The sequence below is a fragment of the Oncorhynchus keta genome, chromosome 15 (genome assembly GCF_023373465.1).
Source record: "Oncorhynchus keta strain PuntledgeMale-10-30-2019 chromosome 15, Oket_V2, whole genome shotgun sequence".
NCBI lineage: Eukaryota > Metazoa > Chordata > Actinopteri > Salmoniformes > Salmonidae > Oncorhynchus > Oncorhynchus keta.
In genome coordinates, this window is record NC_068435.1 from 133077 (window position 1) to 147767 (window position 14691).

Genomic DNA, 14691 nt, shown 5'->3' on the forward strand with positions numbered 1-14691 from the left:
TCTTTATCAGCTAGCATATGTATTAACAGACAGGGTAGTCACCCCTCCAGAGCCTTGGTGGAATTAAAGGCTCAGAGAGACATCTGTTGCTTACTCTGCACAGCATACTGTTCTATGGAGCTGGGGTATAGGACTGGGGTATAGGACTGGAGCTGGGGAATAGGACTGGGGCTGGGGTATTGGGCTGGGGTATGGGTCTGGGGTATGGGTCTGGGGTATGGGGCTGGGGCTGGGGCTGGGGTATGGGGCTGGGGTATAGGTATGGGGTATAGGACTGGAGCTGGGGAATAGGACTGCAGCTGGGGTATAGGGATGGGGCTGGGGTATAGGTCTGGGGCTGGGGTATGGGGCTGGGGTATAGGGCTGGGGTATGGGTATAAGACTGGGGTATAGGACTGGAGCTGGGGTATAGAACTGGAGCATAGGACTGGAGCTGGGATATAGGACTGGGGTATAGGGCTGGATCTGGGGTATAGGACTGGGGTATAGGGCTGGAGCTGGGGTATAGGACTGGGGTATAGGACTGGAGCTGGGGTATAGCACTGCAGCTGGGGTATAGGACTGGAGCTGGGGTATCGGGCTGAGGCTGGGGTATAGGACTGGGGTATAGGGCTGGAGCTGGGGTATAGCACCTCAGCTGGGGTATAGGACTGGAGCGGGGGTATAGGGCTGGGGCTAGGGTATGGGGCTGGGGTATAGCACTGCAGCTGGGGTATAGGACTGGGGCTGGGGTATGGAGCTGGGGCTGGGGTTTGGACAGGGGTATAGGGCTGGGGCTGGGGTATAGGGCTGGGGCTGGGGTATAGGGCTGGGGCTGGGGTATGGGGCTGGGGCTGGGGTTTAGGACTGGGGTATAGGACTGGAGCTGGGGTATAGGACTGGGGTATAGGGCTGGAGCTGGGGTATAGGGCTGGAGCTGGGGTACAGGACTGGGGTATAGGACTGGAGCTGGGGTATAGGACTGGGGTATAGGGCTGGAGCTGGGGTATAGGACTGCAGTATAGGACTGGAGCTGGGGTATAGCACTGCAGCTGAGGTATAGAACTGGAGCTGGGGTATCGGACTGGGGTTGGGGTATGGGGCTGAGGCTGGGATATAGCACTGCAGCTGGGGTATAGCACTGGGGCTGGGGTATGGGGCTGGGGCTGGGGTATAGGGCTGGGGTATAGGACTGGGATATAGGGCTGGAGCAGGGGTATAGGACTGGGGTATAGGACTGCAGCTGGGGTATAGCACTGCAGCTGTGGTATAGGACTGGGGCTGGGGTATGGGCCTGGGGCTGGGGTATAGGTATGGGCCTGGGGCTGGGGTATAGGTCTGGGGATGGGGATGGGGTATAGGACTGGGGTATAGGGCTGGAGCTGGCGTATAGAACTGGGGTATAGGACTGGAGCTGGGGTATAGCACTGCAGCTGGGGTATAGGACTGGAGCTGGGGTATAGGGCTGGGGCTGGGATATGGGGCTGGGGCTGGGGTATAGCACTGCAGCTGGGGTATAGCACTTCAGCTGGGGTATAGGACTGGGGCTGGGGTATGGGGCTGGGGCTGGGGTATAGGACTGGGGTATAGGGCTGGGGCTGGGGTATGGGGCTGGGATGGGGTATACTGCTGGGGCTGTGTTATAGGGCTGGGGCGGGGGAATGGGGCTGGGGCTGGGGTATAGGACTGGGGTATAGGGCTGGGGCTGGGGTATAGGGCTGGGGTATGGGGCTGGGGCTGGGGTATATGGCTGAGGCTGGGGTATAGCACTGCAGCTGGGGTATAGGGCTGGGGCTAGGGTATGGGGCTGGGGCTGGGGTATAGGACTGGGGTATAGGGCTGGGGCTGGGGTATAGGGCTGGGGCTGGGATATATGGCTGGGGCTGGGGTATAGGACTGGAGCTGGGGTATTGGGTTGGGGTATAGCGCTGGGGGATAGGGCTGGGGTATAGGGCTGGGGTACAGGGCTGAGGTATAGGGCTGTGGCTGGGGTATAGGGCTGGGGTATAGGGTTAGGATATAGGACTGGAGCTGGGGTATAGGACTTGAGCTGGGGTATAGGACTGGAGCTGGGGTATAGCACTGCAGCTGGGGTATAGAACTGGAGCTGGGGTATAGGGCTGGGACTGGGGTATGGGGCTGGGGATGGGGTATAGGGTTAGGATATAGGACTGGAGCTGGGGTATGGGGCTGGGGTACAGGGCTGGGTATAGGGCTGGGGCTGGGGTATAGGACTGGGGTATAGGGCTGGAGCTGGGGTATAGTACTGGGGTATAGGACCGGAGCTGGGGTATGGCACTGCAGCTGGGGTATAGGACTAGAGCTGGGGAATGGGGCTGGGGCTGGGGTATAGGGCTGGGGCTGGGGTATAGGACTGGGGTATAGGGCTGGAGCTGGGGTATAGTACTGGGGTATAGGACTGGAGCTGGAGTATGGCACTGCAGCTGGGGTATAGGACTAGAGCTGGGGTATAGGACTTGAGCTGGGGCATAGCACTGCAGCTGGGGTATAGGACTGGGGCTGGGATATGGGGCTGGGGTATGGGGCTGGGGATGGGGTATAGGGCTGGGGTATAGGGCTGGGGCTGGGGTATAGGACTGGGGTATAGGACTGGAGCTGGGGTATAGCACTGCAGCTGGGGTATAGGACTTGAGCTGGGGTATAGGGCTGGGGCTGGGGTATGGGGCTGGGGCTGGGGTATAGGGCTGGGGCTGGGGTATAGGACTGGGGTATAGGGCTGGGGCTGGGGTATAGGGCTGGGGCTGGGGTATGGGGCTGGGCTATAGGGCTGGGGCTGGGGTATAGGGCTGGGGCTGGGGAATAGGGCTTGGGCTGGGGTATGGGGCTGGGGTATAGAACTGGGGTATAGGGCTGGGGCATGGGGCTGGGGTATAGGGCTGGGGCTGGGGTATGGGGCTGGGGTATAGGGTTGGGGCTGGGGTATAGGACTGGGGTATAGGGCTGGGGGATAGGGCTGGGGTATTTGTGCTGGGGTACAGGGCTGGGGTATAGGGCTGCGGCTGGGGTATAGGGCTGGGGTATAGGGCTGTGGCTGGGGTATAGGGCTGGGGTATAGGGCTGGTATAGGGCTGGCTGGGGTACAGGGCTGGGGTATAGGGCTGCGGCTGGGGTATAGGGCTGGGGTATAGGGCTGGGGTATAGGGCTGGGGTACAGGGCTGGGGTATAGGGCTGCGGCTGGGGTATAGGGCTGGGGTATAGGGCTGGGGTACAGGGCTGGGGTATAGGGCTGCGGCTGGGGTATAGGGCTGGGGTATAGGGCTGGGGTACAGGGCTGGGGTATAGGGCTGGGGTATAGGGCTGGGGTACAGGGCTGGGGTATAGGGCAGTGGGGTATAGGGCTGGGGTTTAGGGCTGGGGTTTAGGGCAGACATAGGGCTGGGGACAGGGCTGGGGTATAGGGCAAGGGGTATAGGGCATTTAGGGCAGGGTACAGGGCTGGGAAGGGCAACAAGACGTTTAGGGCTGGGGTATAGGGCAGACAGGGCAAGGGCATAGGGCTGGGAATAGGGCTAGGATATAAGACATTGACTACGTTATTGAGTTTATTGAGTTTATTCTATTTTTACAGGGACAGACAATAGTCAATGTTTCAGTAAAAGTGCCAGACATAGCATACAGACAGAGCAACATAGAACAAAAAGCAGCAAGACAAAATGTATAAAAGCAACAGTGTTTCCACACCTCACAAGCTACAGACCACAGACAACATGGAAAGCAACAAAACACATTATGATCACAAATCTGATTGACCTTTAGCCATGTCTTCATGCATTTTGTGAAAGTGTGATATGTGGTGCAGTTATGTGTGTCTGACGGCAGTGTATTCCAGACATGGGAAGCTCTCAGAGAAAGTGGATTACTAAAGGTGCTTTTCCTTGAGGGAACTATACAGTCACCTCCTCATGGCAGACCTTGTGGATATGCTGCCATATGTTTGGGTTTTCTGTTTAACAAAAATACTGAGTGAAAGGGGAGCCAGGCCATTTAGGATCTTGAATACAAGACATGCGTTATAAGGCTGGAGCTGGGGTATACAGGGCTCCGGACAGCCGAGCGGAAATGGAGGAAAACTCGCCTCCCTGCGGACCTGGCATCCTTTCACTCCCTCCTCTCTACATTTTCCTCCTCTGTCTCTGCTGCTAAAGCCACTTTCTACCACTCTAAATTCCAAGCATCTGCCTCTAACCCTAGGAAGCTCTTTGCCACCTTCTCCTCCCTCCTGAATCCTCCTCCCCTCCCCCCTCCTCCCTCTCTGCAGATGACTTCGTCAACCATTTTGAAAAGAAGGTCGACGACATCCGATCCTCGTTTTCTAAGTCAAACGACACCGCTGGTTCTGCTCACACTGCCCTACCCTATGCTCTGACCTCTTTCTCCCTCTCTCTCCAGATGAAATCTCGCGTCTTGTGACGGCCGGCCGCCCAACAACCTGCCCGCTTGACCCTATCCCCTCCTCTCTTCTCCAGACCATTTCCGGAGACCTTCTCCCTTACCTCACCTCGCTCATCAACTCATCCCTGACCGCTGGCTACGTCCCTTCCGTCTTCAAGAGAGCGAGAGTTGCACCCCTTCTGAAAAAACCTACACTCGATCCCTCCGATGTCAACAACTACAGACCAGTATCCCTTCTTTCTTTTCTCTCCAAAACTCTTGAACGTGCCGTCCTTGGCCAGCTCTACCGCTATCTCTCTCAGAATGACCTTCTTGATCCAAATCAGTCAGGTTTCAAGACTAGTCATTCAACTGAGACTGCTCTTCTCTGCATCACGGAGGCGCTCCGCACTGCTAAAGCTAACTCTCTCTCCTCTGCTCTCATCCTTCTAGACCTATCGGCTGCCTTCGATACTGTGAACCATCAGATCCTCCGCTCCACCCTCTCCGAGTTGGGCATCTCTCTTCTTTTCAAAATGGTTGACGAAGTCATCTGCAGAGAGGGAGGAGGGGGGGGAGGATTCAGGAGGGAGGAGAAGGTGGCAAAGAGCTTCCTAGGGTTAGAGGCAGATGCTTGGAATTTAGAGTGGTAGAAAGTGGCTTTAGCAGCAGAGACAGAGGAGGAAAATGTAGAGAGGAGGGAGTGAAAGAATGCCAGGTCCGCAGGGAGGCGAGTTTTCCTCCATTTCCGCTCGGCTGCCCGGAGCCCTGTTCTGTGAGCTCGCAATGAGTCGTCGAGCCACGGAGCGGGAGGGGAGGACCGAGCCGGCCTGGAGGATAGGGGACATAGAGAGTCAAAGGATGCAGAAAGGGAGGAGAGGAGGGTTGAGGAGGCAGAATCAGGAGATAGGTTGGAGAAGGTTTGAGCAGAGGGAAGAGATGATAGGATGGAAGAGGAGAGAGTAGCGGGGGAGAGAGAGCGAAGGTTGGGACGGCGCGATACCATCCGAGTAGGGGCAGTGTGGGAAGTGTTGGATGAGAGCGAGAGGGAAAAGGATACAAGGTAGTGGTCGGAGACTTGGAGGGAGTTGCAATGAGGTTAGTGGAAGAACAGCATCTAGTAAAGATGAGGTCGAGCGTATTGCCTGCCTTGTGAGTAGGGGGAAGGTGAGAGGGTGAGGTCAAAAGAGGAGAGGAGTGGAAAGAAGGAGGCAGAGAGGAATGAGTCAAAGGTAGACGTGGGGAGGTTAAAGTCGCCCAGAACTGTGAGAGGTGAGCCGTCCTCAGGAAAGGAGCTTATCAAGGCATCAAGCTCATTGATGAACTCTCCGAGGGGACCTGGAGGGCGATAAATGATAAGGATGTTAAGCTTGAAAGGGCTGGTAACTGTGACAGCATGGAATTCAAAGGAGGCGATAGACAGATGGGTAAGGGGAGAAAGAGAGAATGACCACTTGGGAGAGATGAGGATCCCGGTGCCACCACCCCGCTGACCAGAAGCTCTCGGGGTGTGCGAGAACACGTGGGCGGACGAAGAGAGAGCAGTAGGAGTAGCAGTGTTATCTGTGGTGATCCATGTTTCCGTCAGTGCCAAGAAGTCGAGGGACTGGAGGGAGGCATAGGCTGAGATGAACTCTGCCTTGTTGGCCGCAGATCTGGCAGTTCCAGATAACAAAGACGGCTATGTAGCTGTGCAGCTATGTAGCTAGCTACGATCAAGCAAATCAAGCAAATCAAACCGTTGTGCTGTAATGAAATGAAATGAAAATGTGATACTACCTGTGGAGCGAGTGTTGATTACGTTACGTTGAATGCTGACCGGGTTGTTGAGTGGGAAGTTCTATTCTACCTGTAGACGTTTGGCTAGCTGTTGGCTAGCCGTCTCCTACGTTAAGGACGACAAATAGCTGGCTAGCTAACCTCTGTAAATTAAGATAATCACTCTAAGACTACACACTCTAAACTACACAATTATCTTGGATACGAAGACAGCAAAGACAACTATGTAGCTAGCTGATGACTCAGCTGTCCGCGTGGTCTGAGGCAGGTGTTAGATTACTCAGCTGTTCGCGTGGTCTGAGACAGGTGTTAGATTACTCAGCTTACCTATGATAACAATTACAGACCTCTACATGCTTTGTAAGTAGGAAAACCTGCAAAATCGGCAGTGTATCAAATACTTGTTCTCCCCACTGTATGTGAAAAGGCTGTTCAATTGACTACAACTCAGCCTTCAACACCATAGTGCCCTTAAAGGATATCACTAAGCTAGGGACCCAGGAAATAAACACCTCCCTCTGAAACTGGATCCTGGACTTCCTGACTGGCCACCCCCAGGTGGTAAGGGTATGCAACAACACATTTGCCATGCTGATCCTCAACACTGGGGCCCCTCAGGGGTGCGTGCTCAGTCCCATCCTGTACTCCCTGTTCACCCATGACTGCGTGGACAAGCATGACTCCAACACCATCATTAAGTTTGCAGACGACACAATGGTGGTAGGCCTGATCACCTACAATGATGAGATGGCCTATAGGGAGGAGGTCAGAAACCTGGCAGTATGGTGCCATGACAACAACCTCTCCCTCAATGTGATCAAGTCAAAGGAGATCATTGTGGAAAATGAGGTGAGATAAGGGAGGTAAAGGCAAAAAAGGCCATGGTAGTGAGGTAAATACAATATAACAAGTAAAACACTGGAATGGTAGATTTGCAGTGGAAGAATGTGCAAAGTAGAGTTAGAAATAATGGGGTGCAAAGGAGCAAAATAAATAAATAAATACACTACGGGGAGAGGTAGTTGTTTTGGCTAAATTATAGATGTGCTATGTACAGGTGCAGTAATCTGTGAGCTGCTCTGACAACTGGTGCTTAAAGCTAGTGAGGGAGATAGTTTAAGAGATTTTTGTAGTTTGTCCCAGTCATTGGCAGCAGAGAACTGGAAGGAGAGGCTGCCAAAGGCAGAATTGGTTTTGGGGTTGTAAAAAAAACAATGTCTGTGAGTATAACAGAACTGATATGGCAGGCAAGGAAAATCCATCGATAATTTTTTTTTTTTTAGGTCACAGGCCTCTTCAATGCAATGCTATGGGATATACAAAAAATAGCTCCCAGATTGCAGTCCTTATGGCTTCCAATAGATGTCAACAGTCTTTAGACAGGGTTTCAGGCTTGTTTCTTGAAAAACGAACAAGTAGTTGTAGTTTATCCAAGGTGTTCTTAAGAGGCAGGACAGGTAGACTCTTGCCACGCGTGAACGAGGGCCGCCCTCCTTGTTATTTTTCTTTTCTATTGCACACCATTCTTTTCGTCTGAAATATGATTGTTTATTTATATATTAGGGTACCTGAGGATTGATTAGACTTGTTTGGACAAAGTTTACCGGTAGCTTTTTGGATACATTTGTATGCATGTAGAAGGAGTGGATTACTGAAATCAATGGCACCAACTGAACTGAGTTTTTGGATATAAAGGACGTTATCGAACATTCATTGTGTAGCTGGGACCCTTGGGATTGCAAACAGAGGAAGATCTTCAAAGGTAAGTGATTTATTTTATTGCTATTTGTGATTTTTGTGAAGCCGGTGCTGGTTGAAAAAGTATTTTGATATCGGGCACTGTCCTCAGATAATCGCATGGTATTCTTTCGCTGTAAAGATTTCTTGAAATCCGACAACACAGTTGGATTAACGAGAAGTTACGCTTTTAAAAGACATAAGACACTTGTATGTTCATGAATGTTTAATATTACAATTTTGTTATTTGAATTTGGTGCGATCCAGCTTCATCGGATGTTGTCGATTTATATCCCGCTAGCGGGATCCGAGCCCTAGGAGGATTTTAGGAAGTTAAATTTGCTAGTCACCTTTTAGTTAGCTGGTCACCTTTTAGTTAGCTGATCAACTCCATGCTGGTACAATGTTAGCTATTTACCTTTTAGTTAGCTGTTCACCTTTTAGTTAGATGGCCACCTTTTAGCTGGTCACCTGTTAGTAAGCTGGTCACCTGTTAGCTGGTCACCTTTTAGGTAGCGGGTCACCTGTCAGCTGGTCACCTTTTAGGTAGCGGGTCACCTGTTAGCTGTTCACCTTTTAATTAGCTGATTACCTTTTTAGTTAGCTGATGACCTGTTAGCTGGTCACCTATTAACGCTTCACCTTTTATTTACCTGGTCATCTTCTAGTTAGCTGGTCACCTGCTAGCGGTTCACCTTTTAGTTAGCTGGTCACCTGCTAGCTGTTCACATTTTAGTTAGCTGGACACCTGCTAGCTGTTCACCTTTTAGTTAGCTGGTCATGTTTTAGTTAGCTAGTCATCTTTTAGTTAGCTGGTCACCTTTTAGTTAGCTGGTCACCTGCTAGCTGTTCACCTTTTAGATAGCTGGTCACCTGCTAGCTGTTCACCTTTTAGATAGCTGGTCACCTGCTAGCTGTTCACCTTTTAGTTAGCTGGTCATATTTTAGTTAGCTGATGACCTTTTAGTTAGCTGGTCACCTGTTAGCTGTTCACCTTTTAGTTAGCTGGTCACCTGCTAGCTGTTCACCTTTTAGATAGCTGGTCATCTTTTAGTTAGCTGTTCACCTTTTAGTTAGCTGGTCACCTGCTAGCTGTTCACCTTTTAGATAGCTGGTCACCTGCTAGCTGTTCACCTTTTAGTTAGCTGGTCACCTGCTAGCTGTTCACCTTTTAGTTAGCTGGTCACCTGCTAGCTGTTCACCTTTTAGATAGCTGGTCACCTGCTAGCTGTTCACCTTTTAGATAGCTGGTCACCTGCTAGCTGTTCACCTTTTAGATAGCTGGTCACCTGCTAGCTGTTCACCTTTTAGTTAGCTGGTCATATTTTAGTTAGCTGATGACCTGTTAGCTGGTCACCTATTAGCGCTTCACCTTCTAGTTAGCTGGTCACCTGCTAGCGGTTCACCTTTTAGTTAGCTGGTCATATTTTAGTTAGCTGATGACCTGTTAGCTGGTCACCTATTAGCGCTTCACCTTTTATTTACCTGGTCATCTTCTAGTTAGCTGGTCACCTGCTAGCTGTTCACCTTTTAGTTAGCTGGTCATATTTTAGTTAGCTGATGACCTGTTAGCTGGTCACCTATTAGCACTTCACCTTTTAGTTAGCTGGTCACCTTTTAGTTAGCTGGTCACCTGCTAGCTGTTCACCTTTTAGTTAGCTGGTCACCTGCTAGCTGTTCACCTTTTAGTTAGCTGGTCACCTGCTAGCTGTTCACCTTTTAGTTAGCTGGTCATCTTTTAGTTAGCTAGTCACCTTTTAGTTAGCTGGTCACCTGCTAGCTGTTCACCTTTTAGTTAGCTGGTCACCTGCTAGCTGTTCACCTTTTAGTTAGCTGGTCACCTGCTAGCTGTTCACCTTTTAGTTAGCTGGTCACCTGCTAGCTGTTCACCTTTTAGTTAGCTGGTCACCTGCTAGCTGTTCACCTTTTAGATAGCTGGTCACCTGCTAGCTGTTCACCTTTTAGTTAGCTGGTCATATTTTAGTTAGCTGGTCACCTTTTAGTTAGCTGGTCACCTGCAAGCTGTTCACCTTTTAGTTAGCTGGTCACCTGCTAGCTGTTCACCTTTTAGTTAGCTGGTCACCTGCTAGCTGTTCACCTTTTTAGTTAGCTGGTCATCTTTTAGTTAGCTAGTCACCTTTTAGTTAGCTGGTCACCTTTTTCAGACAGCTGGTCACCTGCTAGCTGTTCACCTTTAGTTAGCTGGTCATATTTTAGTTAGCTAGTCACCTTTTAGTTAGCTGGTCACCTTTTAGACAGCTGGTCACCTGCTAGCTGTTCACCTATTAGATAGCTGGTCACCTGCTAGCTGTTCACCTTTTAGATAGCTGGTCACCTGCTAGCTGTTCACCTTTTAGTTAGCTGGTCATCTTTTAGTTAGCTGTTCACCTTTTAGATAGCTGGTCACCTGCAAGCTGTTCACCTTTTAGTTAGCTGGTCACCTGCTAGCTGTTCACCTTTTAGTTAGCTGGTCACCTTTTAGATAGCTGGTCACCTGCTAGCTGTTCACCTTTTAGTTAGCTGGTCACCTGTACTCACGCTGGCTTTGGTCTTTGTCATGGTAACAATGTAGGTTATGCTGTTAGTCCTCTCAGTTCCAGACATGGCATCTGCCCTGCAGGGAAGATTGAAAACAACAACAACAAACAGCAGGGATCTAAACAGCCACAAGCCTGGGGCAATCTGCTGTCCCAGCCACAATGGCCCACAGCGTTGCAGGCTGCATTCGAGCCCTCAAGAAAACTCAACTAGCTTGATATGTAGGTAACTAGCACAGCTAGGCTAGCTGCTACGCCAAACAGCTCCTCAGACCCGGCCTTGGTCGGCAGGATCACTAGACAGATAGTCTAGAGTCCCAGCACCTGATGCCGACCGCGTCACAGGATCCAAACTCAAAAGGTAGTTGGCTAGTAACCAAACTATTTCAATAGACTTTCAAAACTTTCCAAAACAACAAACTGAGCTCTCCCTCATTCCACGTTTAACAGGAAGTGATGGATAGGAAGTGAAATAAGGTACTTTTTACTCCATACATTTTCTCTGACATCCAAAAGTAGTCTTTACATTTTGAATGGTTAGCAGGACAGGAAAATGGTCCAATTCACACAGTTATGAAGAGAACATCCCTGGTCATCCCTACTGCCTCTGATCTGGCAGACTCACTAAACACAAATGCTTCATTTGTAAATTATGTCTGAGAGTTGGAGTCTGTCCCTGGCTATCCATAAATAAATACAAATGTAAAAAATGGTGCCATCTGGTTTGCGTAATATAAGGAATTTTAAATGATTTACACTTTTACTTTTGATACTTAAGTATATTTTAGCAATTGCATGTACTTTTGATAGTTAAGTATATTTAAAACAAAATACTTTTAGACTTTTAGTCAAGTAATATTTTAGTGGGTGACTTTCCCTTTCACTTGAGTCATTTTCTATTAAGTTATCTTTACTTTTACTCAAGTATGATATTTGGGTATTTTTCCCAGCACTGCCTGCCTGCCTGCCTGCCTGCCTGCCTGCCTGCCTGTGTGCCTGCCTGCGTGCCTGCGTGCCTGCCTGCCTGCCTGCCTGCCTGCCTGCCTGCCTGCCTGCCTGCCTGCCTGCCTGCCTGCCTGTCTGCCTGTGTGCCTGCCCTGCGTGCCTGCCTGCCTGCCTGTGTGCCTGCCTGCGTGCCCTGCCTGCCTGCCTGCCTGCCTGTGTGCCTGCCTGCCTGCCTGCCTGCCTGCCTGCCTGCCTGCGTGTCTGCCTGCCTGCCTGTGTGCCTGCCTGCCTGCCTGCCTGCCTGCCTGCCTGCCTGCCTGCCTGCCCGTGTGTGTGCTGCCTCCAGGGCTGCAACAATGCAAGGATGGATAAGCAAGGATAAGCATATTCTTGCTACCATTTGAAAGGAAACACTTTGAAGTTTGTGAAAATGTAAAATTAATGTAGAAGAATATAACACATTAGATCTGGAAAAAGACTAAACAATGAAAAAAACATGTTTTAAAAAAAATGTTTGTACCATAATCTTTGAAATGCAAGAGAAGGGCTATAATGTATTATTCCAGTCCAGGTGCAATTTAGATTTTGGCCACTATATGTCAGCAGTGTATGTGCAAAGTTTTAGACTGAGCCAATGAACCATTGCATATCTGTTCAAAATGTTGTATCAAGACTGCCCAAATGTGCCTAATTGGTTTATTAATACATTTTCAAGTGTACTCTCCTCAAACAATAGCATGGTATTCTTTCATTGTAATAGCTACTGTAAATTGGACAGTGCAGTTAGATTAACAAGAATGTAAGCTTTCTGCAAATATCAGATATGTATATGTCCTGGGAAATGTTCTTGTTACTTAGCCTACGTTAGCTCAACTATCCTGCGGGGGACATACCGATCACGTAGAGGTTAATTGGTACAAGACTGTAACAATTTGCCTCCATCCACAGTAAAAGATGATGACTGTACCTAATAACAACAGGAAATATAGGAACCTGGCCTTAAATATTCCTAGCCATTCATTGACTAATTCAACATCATGACAGGAGTCTACAGTACTCATATATCTGATGTTTGATTCACTATTTAGCGGCATAGGGAATGCATGGTGAAAAAGACATCCCAGGAAATGTATTTGACTCACTCTTATCAATTTGACTAATAGTCAATGACTAAAATTAGAGGGGATATTACTAAATCGTATTATTAAGTTAAATATATATAAGATATGAAATGTTTTCTCAAAAGTCTCCCACAACAAAATCAGGCACATAATTGGTCTTCAATGTGACAGAACAGATAGCAGATGTGTTTTAATGTATTTAACCTTTATTTAACTAGCCAAGTCAGTTAAGAACAAATTCTTATTTACAATGATGGCCTACCAAAAGGCAAACACACATCACGACAAGATAGACAACACAACACTAAATAAAGAGAGACCTAAGACAACAACATAGCATGGCAGCAACACATGACAACACAGCATGTTGGCAACACCACATGACAACAACATGGTAGCAACACAACATGGTACAAACATTAATGGGAACAGCAAGAAGGCAGATGCTATAAATGTTTGTAACAGTCTGCCTGCAGGGCACAGTACGCGCTGTTACAGCGTGTGTGTGTGCGCGCACAGTACAAGCTGCGGACAATTCGGGGCGTGTTTGTTTCTCATGGGGTGGAGAGGGGAGGGGCTGGGCTGGGGTCGAAGGAAGGCAGGGAGGATGGGAGGGGAAAGGGGTCTTAACAGCTACGTCGTTCCAGTGGAGTCAACAGCGACCCGCAAAGAGATCTCCAACATTTTGTCAGGTTCTGCTCAGTTACCGGGCGGCAGCGCCCACAGGATACCAACTTTTAAAAGATACATATATCTGAACTTTTCTTGTCCATGTTCCGTAGTAGTTAATTTAATCTGTTGTCTACGATGAAGTGGGGAGCAGCTGATTTGGGGGTAACATGGACATTGTTCTCTCTGTTATTCAACTTTTCTGTCACCAACGGACAAAATCCGCCGAACTACAACCTTTTCCAAGGAGCTGCGTACCAGGGAGCGAGACACCGACAGTCACAGAGGAATAGGTAAATAATTATATTTTTAATCTGTTTTATTTATTGCCATTTGCCTCAAACGAGTTGTGTTCTGTATCGTTGCGATCTTATTTTATTTTCGCAGGACTTTTTCTCTTTAATTAGTGCAGTAAATGAAGTGATTACACGTGATTACATTGAATTATTTCAATATACGTTTACATTTTGAATTATTTTACTGCAGTTATTTATCACTAAATTGTTGCATTGAGTTGTTTCTGAGTTTTGTTATGGAGAATAATGCACCACTGAGTGTGTCTAGTCTTGTCTGTTTGCTGCAGCATTATAATCTGTGTTCTGTGTTCTGATGCAGCCTGTCTGTGTCTTCACTGTACATATCAACCGATCTGCTCTAATCCATAATGATAAAATCACATGTCAATCAGTAGATATACTAATTGGAGGTGGAAACCAGTCACCCTGTAATGTGATAGGCTGGTTATCTTCCCCAGTCACCCTGTAATGTGATAGGCTGGTTATCTTCCCCAGTCACCCTGTAATGTGATAGGCTGGTTATCTTCCCCAGTCACCCTGTAATGTGATAGGCTGGTTATCTTCCCCAGTCACACTGTAATGTGATAGGCTGGTTATCTTCCCCAGTCACCCTGTAATGTGATAGGCTGGTTCACCCTGTAATGTGATAGGCTGGTTATCTTCCCCAGTCACCCTGTAATGTGATAGGCTGGTTATCTTCCCCAGTCACCCTGTAATGTGATAGGCTGGTTATCTTCCCCAGTCACACTGTAATGTGATAGGCTGGTTATCTGCACCAGTCAGCTACAGCTAAATGATCCACACAGATGCTGACTTTTATTTCTCTCTTTTTTTCTCAACTATTTCTATCAGACAATAGACTATTTGTATCTTATTTCTCAAGCTTGGAAGGGTTGGAATTGTTGCCTGATGGTTGGTTACCAATGACATATTTTGCTTACACATCTCTCTCTCTTTCTCTCCTCCCCCTCTAGGAACTGGTGTGCATATGTGGTCCATAAGAACGTGAGCTGTACCGTCCAGGGGAATGTGGAGAGCTTTGTGGAGCCTGAGGTGGCACCGTGCCCAAACCATGACCCAGACTGTGAGCAACAAGTGATGTAAGTTTCCCTGGAGAGAGGGATGGGTGGAGGACAGAGAGAGGGATGACAGAGAGGTATGGGAGAGAGGGATGGGTGGAGGACAGAGGGGGATGACAGAGAGGGATGGGTGGAGGACAGAGAGAGGGATGACAG

At 48.8% G+C, this 14691-nt stretch overlaps 1 protein-coding gene across 1 annotated transcript in view; it reads left to right on the plus strand.

Annotated features, from left to right (window-relative positions):
- Nucleotides 1–13119: 13119 nt before the first annotated feature.
- Nucleotides 13120–14691, plus strand: part of LOC118381332 (EMILIN-2-like) — a 60744-nt gene continuing 59172 nt past the window's right edge. Inside the window, exons 1-2 of the mRNA XM_052464297.1 lie at nucleotides 13120–13453; nucleotides 14431–14556. Coding sequence (XP_052320257.1) covers nucleotides 13299–13453; nucleotides 14431–14556 — 281 coding nt within the window. The 5' untranslated portion in view covers nucleotides 13120–13298. The remainder of the gene's footprint in view (nucleotides 13454–14430; nucleotides 14557–14691) is intronic.